The 14,950-nt window shown below is 41.9% G+C and overlaps 2 protein-coding genes across 3 annotated transcripts; both read right to left on the bottom strand.

Moving 5' to 3' along the window:
- Window positions 1-5,171: 5,171 nt before the first annotated feature.
- On the bottom strand, window positions 5,172-8,352 carry LOC148738182 (uncharacterized). Of its 2 annotated transcripts, XM_088750279.1 has the most exons (5): window positions 8,209-8,352; window positions 7,831-8,007; window positions 7,361-7,538; window positions 6,971-7,041; window positions 5,172-6,423 (listed from the first exon to the last, which is right to left on the bottom strand). In XM_088750279.1, the coding sequence occupies exons 3-5, from the start codon at window positions 7,443-7,445 to the stop codon at window positions 5,743-5,745; spliced, it is 837 nt and encodes a 278-aa protein (XP_088606405.1). In that variant the 5' UTR covers window positions 7,446-7,538; window positions 7,831-8,007; window positions 8,209-8,352; the 3' UTR covers window positions 5,172-5,742. The 2 variants fall into 2 exon arrangements, with proteins under 2 accessions (XP_088606405.1, XP_088606406.1); XM_088750280.1 differs by lacking the exons at window positions 7,831-8,007; window positions 8,209-8,352 and having other exon boundaries at window positions 6,971-7,149; window positions 7,361-7,824.
- A 1,072-nt stretch (window positions 8,353-9,424) lies between these two features.
- LOC148738181 (adenosine deaminase-like) lies at window positions 9,425-13,250 on the bottom strand. The gene is made up of 5 exons (XM_088750315.1): window positions 12,347-13,250; window positions 11,202-11,263; window positions 10,184-10,312; window positions 9,558-9,659; window positions 9,425-9,462 (listed from the first exon to the last, which is right to left on the bottom strand). Exons 1-4 carry the CDS (start codon window positions 12,371-12,373, stop codon window positions 9,653-9,655), a joined length of 225 nt encoding a protein of 74 aa, XP_088606441.1. The 5' UTR covers window positions 12,374-13,250; the 3' UTR covers window positions 9,425-9,462; window positions 9,558-9,652.
- Between the last annotated feature and the right edge of the window lie 1,700 nt (window positions 13,251-14,950).

The raw sequence follows: 14,950 nt of genomic DNA, 5'->3' as shown, positions 1-14,950 counted from the left end.
GGGAGAAGATCATGTCCACTGTGGACCTGGCGGCTCTGAACCCACATTGGGATTCTGGGTAAACTCGTGAAGCAAGACTCTGCAGACGACTTAGAGTGACACGCGCAAAGACTTTGCCTACAGTGCTGAGAAGCGAGATGCCGCGATAGTTATTACAATCGCTTCGGTCACCCTTGTTTTTGTAGATGGTGACTATACTTGCATCTCTCATGTCTTGTGGGATGTGCCCTTCCACCCAGCCTTGGCAGAGGAGCTCGTGAAGCGGCTGGAGGATGGAAGGCTTGCCGTGCTTTAGGACTTCCGATGGTATGCCGTCCTTCCCTGGCGCCTTTCCGCAGGCAAGGTTGTCGAGGGCTTTGCTGAGCTCCTCCAGTGTGGGCATCTCGTCAAGCTTCTCCATGACTGGTAATCTGGGCAAGGCATCAAGGGCAGCGTCAGTCACGATGTTCTGGGTCGAGTAGAGCTCGAGATAGTGCTCGACCCAGCGCTGCAGCTGCTTGCTCTGGTCGGTGATGACTTCACCAGACTTTGCTTTGAGCGGTGCTGTCTTGATGCTCATAGGGCCAGTAGCTGTCTTTATCCCCTCATACATCCCTCTAATGTGACCACAGTCGGCAGCTGTCTGGATCTTGGCGCACAGGGTCTGCCAGTACTTGTTGGCACAGCGGCGGGCGGTCTGCTGGGCCTTGCTCTTAGCTGCTCTCAGAGCGTCGCGTGTGCTGTGGCAAGGGTTCTGCTTGTAAGCCAGGAGGGCTATCCTTTTGGCTTCCGTGACTGGCTGCATTTCTTTCCAGTGCGCCTCGAACCAGTCAGCATTCTTGTGTGCTTTTCTTCCGAACGCAGACATGGCCGAGTCGTAAATAGCATCCCGGAGGTGACACCATTTGGCATCCGCGACATCGGTTGTAGGCTGGTTAGCAAGTTTTTCCTGAAGCGTCTCGACGAAGCTCTGAGCCTTGGCTGCGTCGGCAGTAGCACAGGTGTTGATGCGGGGGCGACCCTTTGTCTTGGCGTGGTGTATCTTACAAGGCTTCAGCCTTATCTTGCTGCCAACAAGGGAGTGATCTGTGTCACAGTCTGCGCTGTGGTAGCTTCGCGTGTGGAGGACACTGCTGAGGTCAGCTCTCCTGGTAATGACAAGGTCAAGCTGGTGCCAGTGGCGTGACCGGGGGTGTCTCCAAGAAACTTTGTGCAGCTCCTTGCACTTGAAGTAGGTGTTGGTGATGCAGAGGCCACGATTGCAGCAGAGTTCCAACAGTCTCTGCCCATTCTCATTTAACTTGCCAACACCGAAATGGCCGAGACAGGTGGGCCATGCTTGCCAGTCGGAACCAGTGCGTGCGTTGAAGTCACCTAGCAGGTATACGCTTTCGGAGCGGGGTATTTGGGACACTGTTTCCTCCAGGTCTTCGTAAAACTGATCTTTGGCTTCTGTGCTGGATGTGAGAGTCGGGGCGTAAACAGACATGAAGTTGACAAACCCTGTAGGTGTCTTCATGCGGAGGACTAGGATTCTTTCGCTGCCTCCAATCGGCGTTTCTGTGGTGGCGAGCAGCGAGTTCCTCACAGCAAAACCTACTCCATGCAGCCTCGGCTTGTCCTGGGACAAGCCTTGCCAAAAGAAGGTGTAGTCAGATTCCCTAAGAGAGCCGCTGTCGGCCAGCCGAGTCTCCTGGAGACAGGCAACGTCGATGTTAAGCCGAGTCAGTTCCTTGTTGATGATGGCGGTCTTGCGAGAGTCGTCTATCTGTTTAAGATCAGCAGAGAGACCAGGGCACATAGTACGAACGTTCCAGCTTGCGATGCGAAGAGCTGGAGTCTTCGTTAATGTTTTCTTTTTGCCTGGTGCAAAGTTGTGACTCGCTTGTCGGGGAAGGTCCCCTAAGCCCTACGCACCCAGTAGAGCAGGCGAGCCATGGCGGGGCAGCACCTTACTGGCTGGGGGCTGCCCAGCTTGAGGCGGGCGGTAGCTGCCCAGTGAAGCTACGAGGGCTTCTCCCACCGTCGGATGATACCCCTGGCGCTCCAACCTACGCCAATCGGTCAGGAGCTTAGAACCGGTGAACTGCCTCATCCCGTGTTGTGCCGGAATCTTGCAAAGAACCGCTGGAGTGACCTCTCCAGTTTGCGCTGAAAGCCTGGGCGGGTTAGAATGGGGACGCTGGGTTGCCCACACTTCAGTGTCCCCCTCTCGGTTCCGCTGGCTGAGTCCAAGGGAAAGGGTGAACCTTTACAATTTGGAGCCAGTTTCACTGCAGGAGCTGCCGGAAGGTAGTGCTGTGCATCTGCCTTTCGCCTTAGGGGCTCCACTCCGGATTTAACCTCGAGGTTTACTCCTGAAGCTTTTCCTGCTATCAGGTATAGCCACAAAGCAGTGGAGGTTTGAAATCAGGGTTTTCCCTCCCCTAGATGGGTTGCCTTCACCGCGGCTAAAGAGCCCCATCTACCCTGAAGTAGTAGTGATGCAGTGTAAACATCACCCCCTCACGTGGTTTAGCCCGCCAGCTGAGGCGGTGTGCCGGGGTGTGGCGCTTGGAGCCAGCACGAGAGAGATTTAGGAGATGGATGAGGACCAGTGTGCCAGTCCACCCTACCAAGTAGGATGCAGCTGCCAGACAACAAAGGTACTACCTCTATCCAGAGCCCCCTACACCCCTCATTCCTATACATACACTCAAATTCAATTTCTCTTTGCCTCAAGCAAACAACTCCGCAGTTTGGGTCATTTGGCCTGCAATCATTAGAGACGTTCGGCCTTCTGGTTGAATATTGCACCTCCATAGCATACATCCACGCATATCCAGTTTTTTACATTTGTGCAAAGAATTCCGCACTTTGGGTCATATGCCGTAAAATCATTGGAGACTGGGGGCATTCTGGCCGTGGTTGCATATTGGACCTAATTGGCCATCCATTAAGATCGACTTTTTAGACTGGAGCGAAAAAGTCTGCACCTTTGGTCATCTGCCGTGAAATCGCTGGAGATAGATGGCATTCTGGTGGAATATTGGACATCGATCGATCGATCTATCTCCAGCTAGTGATCTCATGGCAGATGACCCAAAGTGCTGAAGTTTTCGTAGAAGTCCTTAAAAGCGGTTTATATTATATGGATGTATGCGATCTATGTCCAATATTCTACCAGAATGCCATCTCTCTCCAATGATCTCATCGCAGATGACCCATAGTGCGGACTTTTTCGCAGAAGTCCTTAAAAGCGGATTACGGGGATGTATGCCGCATACATCCATAGAAACCGCGTTTAAGGACTTCTACAAGAAAAGTCCACAGTTAGGGTCATCTGCCGTTAAGTCACTGGAGATAGATGGCATTCTAGTGGAACGTTGGACATCGATCGCATACATCCATATATATATTCTGTATACGAGAGAAACCCTGACCCTGTGCACCCCAAGTAATCATATTTAAATAGAATTTTTGTTTGAAAAGAAGATTTGCCCTGAGCGGGATTTTAACCCACGTCCCCCTGTTACTAGTCAGGTGTGATGAACACTACACTATCAGGACAACCATGCTGGCAACACGGCAATCGATGTGATTTACGCGATCGGAGACGTGGTCTCCCGGGAAACTTAATTTTCAAGGTGACAGGGAAAGGGAAGCCTATAACCCCATATGAAACCCAACTAAGGATCTTATTAAAGATACACGACCGAAGTCAACTTAGCGGATGACAAAGGAGGATCCAATTAGGGATACAGGCTAATTTCAATGAAATAAATTCTGTATACGAGAGAAACGCTGACCCTGTACACCCCAAGTAATCATACTTAAATAGAATAAATGTTTGAAAAAGAAAATTTGCCATATATATATAAAGTGTAGATCGTAGATATTCGTAAAACAGTGCTCAATACATTAATGTAGAGCGAAGCATATGTTTGTGGAGGAACGTAATAAATAAACTACGCTTTCATCCCGACAAGCCTGTTTCGTGGTTGCCCACTCATCAAGGCAACCACGAAACAGGCTTGTTGGGATGAAAGCGTAGTTTATTTGTTTCTTTCCTCCACAAGCATATATATATATATATATATATATCCATTTTTTAGACTTCTCTTTTAGATAACCTAAAGTTCGCACTTTAGGTTATCTGCCGTGGAATCAATAGAGATAGGTTTTTTGCGCATATTGGAGTTCGCTGTCGATCGCGTACATCAATATAAACTCACTTTGGAAACTTCTGCGAAAAGGTCCGTAGATTGGGTCATTTGGTATACATCCATTGGACAGTTGTGGGCTGAAATAAAGCCAATACGGACTATTGCGCACAATAGCCGATAGTGGGTTTCCATAAATGTACGGCCAATCAGGTTTTTCCTTAAACCACGGCACAATTAAAAGTAACAGAGTATGAAATGAAGATGTGATCATCGCAGTTGTGATTGCAATTTAAACAATTGCATATTTGATCCGGCAAAGAATTACAGGCCTTCGACGAACCCATCGCCTTTTGTGTTTGCGCTGCAGTGCCCTACCAACTGAGCTATGACCACATCTTCATTTCATGTATATTTCCACTGTTGACCGTACCATCATTAGTTACTGAACAGTTCGCTTTTTTGAAGTACTTTCTTGATGAGCTTCCCAAAGAAGCATGTGTGCGCGCCATTCTCACTGATCAAAAATCTTTTAAGCTAATAGTAAACAAGACCCTGGGTAAATGCTGTTATACGGAAGTTTTGTGCAGGAAGGAATCGATGGTCACACAATTTTGATTGTACAATTGTAATCCACAAACATCTTCGTAAGAGTTTACTGCTAAATACTGCAAGTGTTGTTCACAACCGTAAGTAATTCCTACTAGATAGATTAGTTTAAATGACTGAATACACTGAACTGTTCAAGTAGTTATTTTGTCGATTAATATACACCGGCCTCTCTCGTCTGGAGAGGATCAAATGGTGCTTTATAATCTGAGTGATTTTACTAAACCTGTGAGATAGTCTCTACACTATTAGATAGCATTACATACTAATGCGATGTTTCCTTTTGTTTGACCTTCACTATTACGCACTGGCTGTTCGACATTGTTTAACGGGTAAAGTAAAATCGTGTTAAATAAGCGAGTTATATCAGGGTAAAATCACCACAGACTTTCTAAAATACGCGTGACGCAATTCATCGAGCATTCTGAAGGTTCCCTTTACTTTTGTTCAATCCAGCATAATATAATATAAAAATAATACGCGTATTTATATTGGACTATGTTACGTCTCCTTATCGATAGCGCTTTACAATAATCAATATAGAGAAAATGAGATTACTAAATACAATAATCAATATCATAAAGTTACTTTCACGTAAAGGTAAAACTACAGATACTTCCTAAACATATACGTTTTGAGTTTGCATTTAAGACAGTACTGCAACATAGCGCACTAGACAGTTCTAGAATCTCTTTTGACGTAATGCAGCTCCGGCTATGGTAATTTAAGCGCACATATATTTCTATACGTTTCACCCGCGTGCCCCTCTAATTCCCACACACACCTACAAAATCTCCTTAGATTCGACGCGGGTCCCCTTACAATAACAGCACCATGTGGTGAATGTGAATGCGTATCAATGTATAAAACACTTGGTGGAATAAGCACAAAGAGGTCTTCTCATCAATTATTATATTTACTAAGTTTCTTGACGTCCCCGTCCAGAAATCTAACTGACCTCATATCGTAGACAAGTGGTGTTCATCCTCTAATCTAACTGGCAGGGGCTCTTCTACAGAAATGCTCGTAAAAGCCAAGAGAGTGAGAGCTTCTTGAATCGACAAATACCTATTAGGGATACTATCACGACAATTGTCGTAAATGCGATTACCAGCTCAATACAACCACACAGGATTTTCACCAAATAGGAAGGAATAACTCCTTGGTCAGGAATTTGAATGTTTTTCTTTTCCAGAACGTAGGCAATAAGAAGGGATATTAAGCTGCATGCGTTACTACCGTTGCGTAGGTTAAAGAGGCACTGACACATTTGTTGTGGTAATTTCCATGCACACACCTCCTCACCGAGGGAAACGGAACGCAGGGGGGCTAACTCGTCTAGTTCGTCTAATATATTGGCAAACTCTTCAAGGTCTCCGTTTCCTAAGGCTTCAATTTGCAATCCTCGCTCGTCATCTTCCTCCTCTTCTCCTCCTTCTTCTTCTTCTTCTTCTTCTTCCTCTTCTTCCTCGCATTCCTCTTTCTGCGTGTCATCAGAGGGATCAATCACTCCGTCTTCTTCAGACTGAAGAGAAAGTTTACGAAAGGCATCTAATTCATCTGATAAAACAGATGCGAATGCGTTCACTCCTGTCGCAATCTGCTTTAATGCGAAGTCCGTCCCTTCCTCTAGTAAAGAGAGCAGTCCTCGCTTGGCGCTTTGGGTTGGCGTCAAAGTAGCGTAACTTGGAAGCTAGAGACAACAGAGTAACAAATTTAAAAAACCATGATACAGTTATCCATGATACAGCATTTCATGGCATAGATTCCAGTGAGCAGTACGAGAGGTGTTCCCGATGTTAATACACCGTGGCTCAAACACAGTCCCTGAATAGAATACAATTGAAGTTCTTCGGGGCTTGGTAACGGCAAGGTTTCCATAAATTATAAACTGCCAACTGGAATCGTAAAGCAGCCATGCATAGCTACTGCTACGGTGATCACAAATATAGTAGCTTCACCCTGCCTTACCTCTTTTTAGCGGTACAATTTCGATGTAATAATAAGTTACACATAGAAACTGCAATATCAAGAAAAAGCTCACTAAATGAAAGTTTGTGCAAATAACAAGCCGACAAGCGGACGTCGATAATTTAAGGAAAAAAAGTGCTTTTTACTTTAATTAAAAAAAGCCCTGTATTTCGATAACAACAGAGGGAAAGGCTACTTTTCGTCAGTATATGTATATTCGGTATCAAATTGTCTGAGAATGTTACAAGAAGACAAAAGATAAGGCTTACTTTCTTCATAGAACTGTCATCACTTTCCTGACGCTCAACCTTGTCTTGCTCCAAGTCGCTACTCTCAGGTTCTTCGTTGTATATTAAATAAATTCAGGAAACAAACAGGAAACACTGTCAGAACAATAATGGGGCGGCTTCATTAAACTGGGGCATTGTCATAACCATCGTTATACGATCTTTTAAAAAATTTTTGAAAGGAAAAAGAGAAAAACAACTTAAAAGGTCAATGTTGTACTGTGCTCTTGTGTTATTGTACCAAGTTAAAAGGAAACTTAAACAATCGTTGCCATGCCATGCATCAAAATACATTTGTTATTTCAGTCAAGGTGAAAAACACCACAAACGTACAAAAAGTGATTCTCTAAGAGAAAAACCTCAAGCTTATACCAGTTAAGGAAGCTTGCAATTGCCTTTTGTCTTCTAGTATGGATGGAAGAATGATGTCTTTGTAGAATGACATGAAGCCCATCATTTCTTTCTTCAACAACACCAGCTCCTCTTGAAATCGTTCAACTTCCAACTTCTATCTTTTTGTTTACCACTACCTTCTTGGTACGAATGGGAACTGTATCCAAAAATATGAAAACAATGCTTGGCATTATCTTATTTAATATCTAAATCCTTTCCTTCTCCGCAAACATTCTGACAAAGGAAAAAAGAACTATGGTCTTCAAAATAGTTTAACAGGTATTACCAGAAGAAAAATTCTGACCGTTATGTCAGCCCTCCTAGAAGGTAGATTTTGCACAGCAATATGACAAACATTTTGTAAATAAGCTAAACCAATACATTCTGGCCAATGCAAAATGAACTCAACGGATTACAGACATCGTTTAGTCAATGCATCATCACCTTACCATTGCCGATGAATTGGTCACAAAACAGTTGCCATGGAAACTCTCCTTTCTCGATGTCTTCTTGCTTAGCTTTCCTATCGTCGCTAACTAGTTCATTGTAGCGGTTTAAGGCATCCCTTAGATAGCCTTTCTCTTGGGAAACCTTCCTCCGCAACCTTTGCCTCTGCTTACAGGAGTCTGAATAAAAGGTAGTCAAATTAATAAATTTTTTATTGATTGATGATTTAAAGTTATTAAGTTAGCTTTTAAATAGAAACTACACATGGGTCTACAAAACCTGATGTAAATCAATCAACAAAAAAAAACTTAACAAATTTATAAGCGTACAGGACAGCCAACTGGAGAAGCAAAAGTAATCTCAGTTAAAGCAAGTGTTACCTCCCAACTTTCCCATGTTGTATACAATCTGGGATATAGAGAAGTAGAAATTCTCCGTCTGTTTAGTTAGATGGGCAGTAACCTTGTCAAACAGAGTTGTTTCTCCCTCTCCACTCGTTTCCACAAAGCACAATCAGAAGAAAGGAAAATACCTTTAAGAGCCAATGGAAACTTGAAGTAAAGACAAAGAAACTGCCTAAAGCGCGCGAAAAATGCGGGCGACCAAGTCATGATTGGTTTTAGTTTTGCATCTGATTGGTTGGCTCTGATTTCTGAGCCAATCACAATCAATTACAGTGCTCTTTCTCATGAGATGTGCAGTAGCTTAGCTGTCATGCAAAGCGATGGATAGCGTTGGATAGTGAAAACCTAGAAAGAGACAACACAACATACCATTCAGGTTAATTCTGCAGGGCTCAGTCCAATCTTATCAAAAGCAACGCCTTGTTCAAGGTCCACTCTTGTTTGGCAAACAAGAGGATCATCTGAGTTAATGGAAAAATTTACTCCGTTCTCGACGAACCTTGAAACAAAGAACACCCATAATTAAAATAAAACAAACAAGCAAACATATAGGGGCGCGGGCCGATTATTTACACGAGGTCTGACCCAAACCGTGGTTTTACATAACCATAAAAAGGTTCGGCTAAATCGAAGATGGCTTAGAACGAGATTTTGTTGAACAACGCCTAAACTTTGTCTAGACAACCGGCCCACAATGTTTGCTCAGAGCGAAATTGATTTTTAACAATTATTTTTGTCCAGAGAAGGGGTAATTTCTCCTTTTAAACAAGGACGTCATTTCACAGCTGTTAAATGAACTTCTAATAAATGCTACATATCATTGGGTCGGTTTAACCGTGCATGCTCTAAGAGTAACAATTAATCTCACAATTATTAATATAAGGTACACTTTCATTTCGGAAGTCTGCATTAACTGCATTAGTCATTTTATATCTAACCTATATAATTATATATCTATCTTGTTTAAAGAACTGCCTGAGTAAAAATCCTCTAAGGCTACCCATCCTTTGCCACATACCAGATTTACTGAGTTCACAATTTTTTTTCCCTGAAAAACCAAGCCCTTTTCTTTCTTAAAACAGCTCTCCGAGGGCACCTCAACTGAAACACAAACTGATAAGCGCGGATCAGAATTTTCTCTTTTTTTTTTTAAACTTCATACCTTCTTAGTGGATGTGTTTTGAAACATGGCTTCACAGCACCAGTTAGTATACTTGATGTAGGACACACCTGTTGGAAAGCATCAGCAAAAAGAAACTTCTTGTCTTGAAGAACACTACTCACACTTTCAGAGCTATAGTATCGTTGCAACATCTTTTCCTAACCTCTAGATGAATTTTTTCTTTGACTATTCTCTTATAGAGTTCAGCATCTTGTATGACATGATATCCATGGCCTATTCTTTCAGCATGAAGGGTGTCTAATGCCTCAAGAGAAACAAAATGTAAAATGAGTGCCAGTGATTGACTGATCACCAAACAAATTCTCAATATTTTTCGTGCAAAGGAATTAGGAGTGTAAAAGGAGTTCCCCGTGCATGATGGTCATTCCATGCTACTACCCAGCCAGCAGCAGGCACTTGTAACTAGGGCAGCAGGACGTCCATTTCTCGGCCTGTGGGAAGATTTGAGACAAGTGCAAAAAGGTTTTCCAGGGGTCTGGCACTAATACAGACTTCTTGCTATCTACATCAGTTCTACAAATGGTGACAAATGGGTATAATTAATGAGTTTATCTGGTGAAAATCACTGGAGATGCACCTGAGACTCTTTAAGTTCTCAAAATTTTCTAGTGGGGGTGGGGGCATGCCTCCAGAACCCCCCGTGCGGATGAGACCTACAGCTCTTTGTCAGGTGGCTGGTTAAAAAAAATGGTAGGAGTGTGTACAAATTATCCAAGGTTAGAGTTAAGTTCAGGTATCATAATAGTGGGTTATGTTCATAATACTCACCGAATAAGGGGGTAAAATACATAAAAACATCCCAAAAAACCTGCCAGAGTTGATGGTTTATTTAGGCTAATGGATATAAAGTCCTTTAAAACACTCTTATCAAATGAAGGTAGCTGATAATGCTTCTTTCTGTAAGTATAACAATATGAGTTTAATATTTACTTGTGGATCTTGCTTTGCTAGTTATCTTTTGAGTCCTAAAATGAATTTCCACACATATCTCCAACCATGGTTTGTGAAAAGCAAGCCTTCAAGTATGCTGTGACATCTCCACCCCACCCCACCCCCTCTCCTCCCCCTCCCTCCCTTCCACAATAAAAATTCCCTCTTCTTACACTGAATTTGATATAAGCACCCTGGGAAACAATTCAACATTGGATAATCTGTGAAATGAGTGCTAAGGATGTAAATACTATTGCTTGAAATGATTTCAGGTTAAAAAAAATTATGATGTTTCAAGCTATGAATTCTTTAAGGTCAGAGAGAGATGGAATAAGGAAAAGTTTTAAAGATTATTTAACAATTATTTGCCAAAGGTATATAATAATATTTTTTCAGCATAACTACTAAATTCTGAAATTACTTTTGAAGTCTGTTGTAAATTTGTTTTGCTGTTGAAACCATTTTGATACATTTGTTTTAAAGACTCGTATCCAGATAAGCAGCCAGTCTGTACTAGAATTTATCAGATTTAATTGGTTGAATCAGTAAAACCTTCATTTCTATCTTTTGAAAAGTGTTACGCCAATCTTGGTAGCATCTTTTACGCTCTTCTATGGCACTTATCACTTCTTGCATTACTTCAACAAAATGGAAGGCAGCCATTTTGAAATCAGATGCCCCCTGTGTTATAATCACCTTGTACTTGGTGATTATTGCGAGATATGATGTAATTCTTGACAAATCAAAGTACATGTATTTCTATAATCACCAGAGCAATTATACTAGGCAAACTGTGCCTGAGCAAGGACTATTGCAAAAGTGACCGGAAGTGATTACTAAGACTACGGTACAGTACTTAGCCAAATCAATGAGTGTCTGTATCCTAATAGCTCCATCAAGATGAACATGAAGCTCCACCTGAAAAAAAACATACAAAAACAATAAATAGAAGTCCTTCATCATATGATTGCTGATTGTTTGGTCTTGATTGACTGGACTGATTATTACTCACATAGTAAATTCCAAAAGGAAATCAATTTTGATTCAAATTACTGCAAGGTTTGAGGAATAGAGATTTGATCGAGGCATTGGGAGTTGAATGCACTTCACTCGGTAGTTTGCCATTAAATTCAAATGGAACTCCAAAGTTTCTAACAGTGTAAACAGTTGCTGATCTTTACATAATGGGTCATTAAACAGATTAAACTTGACATGTACGATGCAACTCTCCACCATACTTACTGATTCAGTTTAAGTTTAGTGCAGGGATAATGCGTTGTTTCAGTATTGTGTAACTCGACACACGAAACAACACCTCCAGTCCCGCCCAACTTTCTTTAACCGAGGCCCAAATATGGACACAAATATGGCTAACGACTCCGTGATAAATTTTGCCAAATTGCTAGCAATTTCTTTGTAATAATGACTTACCTAAAAGCTATGTTTGAGCATCATGAGAGGGCAGGATCTTATAGACATTTTTTACTTAACCTTGACGTGAAATCCAAACAGAAAGACATAACGATTAACTCAAAGCAAATTCTAACTTTCGTTTATTGAAATGTACGCTTCCAGGTTAAGTCAAAGTAAAGAGATCGGACAACAAAAAAGCAATGATTTAGGAAAGAGAGTTACCCGTCACAACACGTGTAACGTGTTAATACTTATCTATAGCCCGGCAATGTAGCGTTAAACATTTGCACAGAGTAAACTCATGTCTATAGGGCAAACTTAGCAGTGAAATCAAAAATAAGAAACGCTCTTTTAGTGCTCTAAAAGAGCATACGGTTTGTTTTTTGAATAAATAATTCACACAACAAGGTCAGCGTACAGTTAGAGCCGGGAAAGAACGCCATGCTGAGGGGAAGTGGGAAAATTACAAGATGTAGACCGCTACTACAACAGCACTACAAAATATATTTGGTTGCTGCAGACAAATCGGCTAATGTGGTTGTTTTTTTTTCAGTCAAGCCTTAAATAACTTCACCCTCACCGACTTACTTTTGACTTTGGCTGTTTAAGAGCCATCTCTGTTCAACTTCCCGGGTTTGCAACATGAACGTCTCTGCGTGTAGTTCGTGACGACTGCGTGAATTTTGCGCAACTTGCCTGGTCCCGAGGAGGGGTAGGCTCATCGCTCCTTGCTAAGTGGGGGAAGGGTAGGAAAGGAACATACAGCCATGGAAGCAAGACTTGATCAAAAGTTTAATACCAGTATTGCAGTAGCATATTTTGTATGCAGATGATGCTGTTCTATTTTGTGACGCATCAACACGTCAAGAACTTCAAATTGCTCAGGAACGTGAATGCACTGAAATCAGTAACTGGTACACTGATAACAGGTTGACTATAAATGTCAAGAAGACCAAATTTATGCTGGCAGGCAGTAAAAGGATGCTATCCTTATTTGAAGACTTTGAGTTGCAACCAAATGCAGATCAGATCTTTTGTTTAGAAGTGTCCTCGTTTCCGTCACTGACGTGGTTTGCAAGGGGCAGGTGCCCTGCACAGTGCACGCTGCTAAGATAAGCAAAGTTAGCTGAGGCCGACATTTATGCTGGTGACAAAACGAAAAACGGCATCCTACTTTTATTCACCACCGATGTCAATATGTACAATCGTCCTTGTTCTTTTCATGTTCTCATTTGACGATCAAATGGGGATAGTATATATATATTTTTTTTTTATTTTGATAACTTAAGTTCGTGACCAGGCGAAAAAAAAACACCCTTTATCTTTCTTACAGTCATGTTTGTTGATATTTAGGACACCTATTTAAAGTTTAAATTTACTTATATTTAACTTATATATATATTATTTTGGATATAATTCATGATTTAATTGTTTTTCTAACTATTAATTAAGCAGTTCCACCAGTCTCCTTATTTATTTGTTGAATGATTCACACGACTAGATAAATTTTACTCTGAATGTGTAAATAACTAGTATATTTATCTTTAAATTTCTTTAGGTTAAGTAACTAGTATATTTATTATATAAGTAGTGTCCCCAATAAGTTTTTACACTTGTAAAGCTAAATACATTGACACTTGAATAAAGTTTTCTTCTTCTTTCTTTACTGATACCAAGTGGCCTATAGTCAGTAGCACTTGTGGAAAGTATCTATTGGTGTATAAAGGGCAAAACTTAAAATTGATTAATTTTCGTGGTTAAGGACGGCATTATAGTATTACTTCCTTAAAATTATAAGATGACTTTCGTTAAGAAAGCACTATAAATGAAAAGCTCAGCTGACAATTTTCCACAAAAAATGCGAAGAAAATTGAGTCCGTAAACGCATTCTTATATCAAGCGATATTGCTAGATATCATAATATATTATTTACCTACGGTGGAATATAGTGATAAAATCAATTCTCTCGCCCAGTCTTTTTCATCAAAAGAGTCTCGTGTAATGCGAGTTTGGGAGTTTTGAAAATTAATTCAAGCATGTATTCCACGTTCCTCTTTCGGCTCTGTTTGCTCTTGTAGTGAAACAGCAATGTTCGCCATTGTATTCCAGTCTCTGTAACTCATAGAAGGAGAGGTTACAACATGAGGGATTAATTTTTGGATCCGATCTATCAATGGATGGGCGATATCCGTATCTTCGATCAGCCCAAACTTTTCCCTTTGGTAATACAAGGGTGTCCCTCGCAACAGCATCAGAAGAAAAGCGACGAGCGAGCCATCCGTCGTCTCTTGAAGCTTCAGTATAGTCTGCTGAAAACTCTCGACGGTTTGTAGGGGCAAGCCAAAGATGAGGCTGACTTCGTGCTTAATTCTACGTTGATGAACAAGGGCCAACTTTTCTAAAACTTTCTCAGCTAACTTGTAAGTGTTGGCATTACGCACTCGCTCAATATGCAACAGCTCTTCGGGGTCGAGCGTTTGAACACCAAACTCCAGAACCACTTCAGCTCCTGTGGTTTTGCCAAGCGACTCAACCTGATCTAAAAATGTCTTCGTGACTCTTTCAGGCCTACACTGGAGGCTGATTTTTCCAGAAAATCTGGCGCGTTCTAGAAAGTCAAGTACCATGTTCCCGTTTAGCGTGTTAAAGGTGAGATCAAGCACAGCGAGATCCCGGACATTATTGTCGACGAACCATTCGATTTCCGACAGAATCCTATCCCTTTGCGAGTGCTGGATTTTAGTCCAGCTCTTATTAGCCGACGAAGAAGGCGATGGATCTCTGTGCTGGCAGAATGAGCAGCTGTAAGGACAACCACGGGTCGTTTCCCAGCGCATGAACTGCTGAGGCTCCAGCGTTCCGTCGAGGAAAGGCGACGAAAGCTCGGATAATTTGGTGGACGTGTGCAAGCCCTTGTCTGGAGTATTTGCTAAGTGGACTCCTAGGATATTTTCCTTCCCTTGCGCTAGTTCTAACACAGCTTGTTCGGCATATCCCCGTATGAATACGTCTCCTTCTGGGTAGTACTTCTCTAGCTGCCCTTTTCCGACGTAAGACACTTGAGGACCTGCAATAACAATCCCACCAGGGTAGTCATAATATTTCAGCTCCTTTACAATCGTTCTGAGGAAAGGCTCGTTCCAAACAAAGCCTCCAAACATGAGATCATATTTCGAATCATTGTAGTGGCTC

This window comes from Stylophora pistillata, chromosome 2, assembly GCF_964205215.1.
Source record: "Stylophora pistillata chromosome 2, jaStyPist1.2, whole genome shotgun sequence".
NCBI classification, from domain to species: domain Eukaryota; kingdom Metazoa; phylum Cnidaria; class Anthozoa; order Scleractinia; family Pocilloporidae; genus Stylophora; species Stylophora pistillata.
The sequence above is the reverse complement of the archived record's forward strand: the minus strand, read 5'-3'. Positions and strand labels throughout refer to the sequence as shown.

Excerpts from the sequence above, each read along its gene's own strand:
- LOC148738182 (XM_088750279.1), bottom strand. The coding sequence starts at position 7,445 with ATGATGGGCTTCATGTCATTCTACAAAGACATCATTCTTCCATCCATA. Across the intron at positions 7,042-7,360 it reads ATTGCAAGCTTCCTTAACTG|AACCTGAGAGTAGCGACTTG; the intron begins GTATAAGCTTGA and ends TATACAACGAAG. Across the intron at positions 6,424-6,970 it reads ATGACAGTTCTATGAAGAAA|CTTCCAAGTTACGCTACTTT; the intron begins GTAAGCCTTATC and ends TGTTGTCTCTAG.
- LOC148738181 (XM_088750315.1), bottom strand. The coding sequence starts at position 12,373 with ATGGCTCTTAAACAGCCAAAGTCAAAA. Across the intron at positions 11,264-12,346 it reads TTAAACAGCCAAAGTCAAAA|GTGGAGCTTCATGTTCATCT; the intron begins GTAAGTCGGTGA and ends GTTTTTTTTCAG. Across the intron at positions 10,313-11,201 it reads ACACTCATTGATTTGGCTAA|AAAGAAGCATTATCAGCTAC; the intron begins GTACTGTACCGT and ends TTATACTTACAG.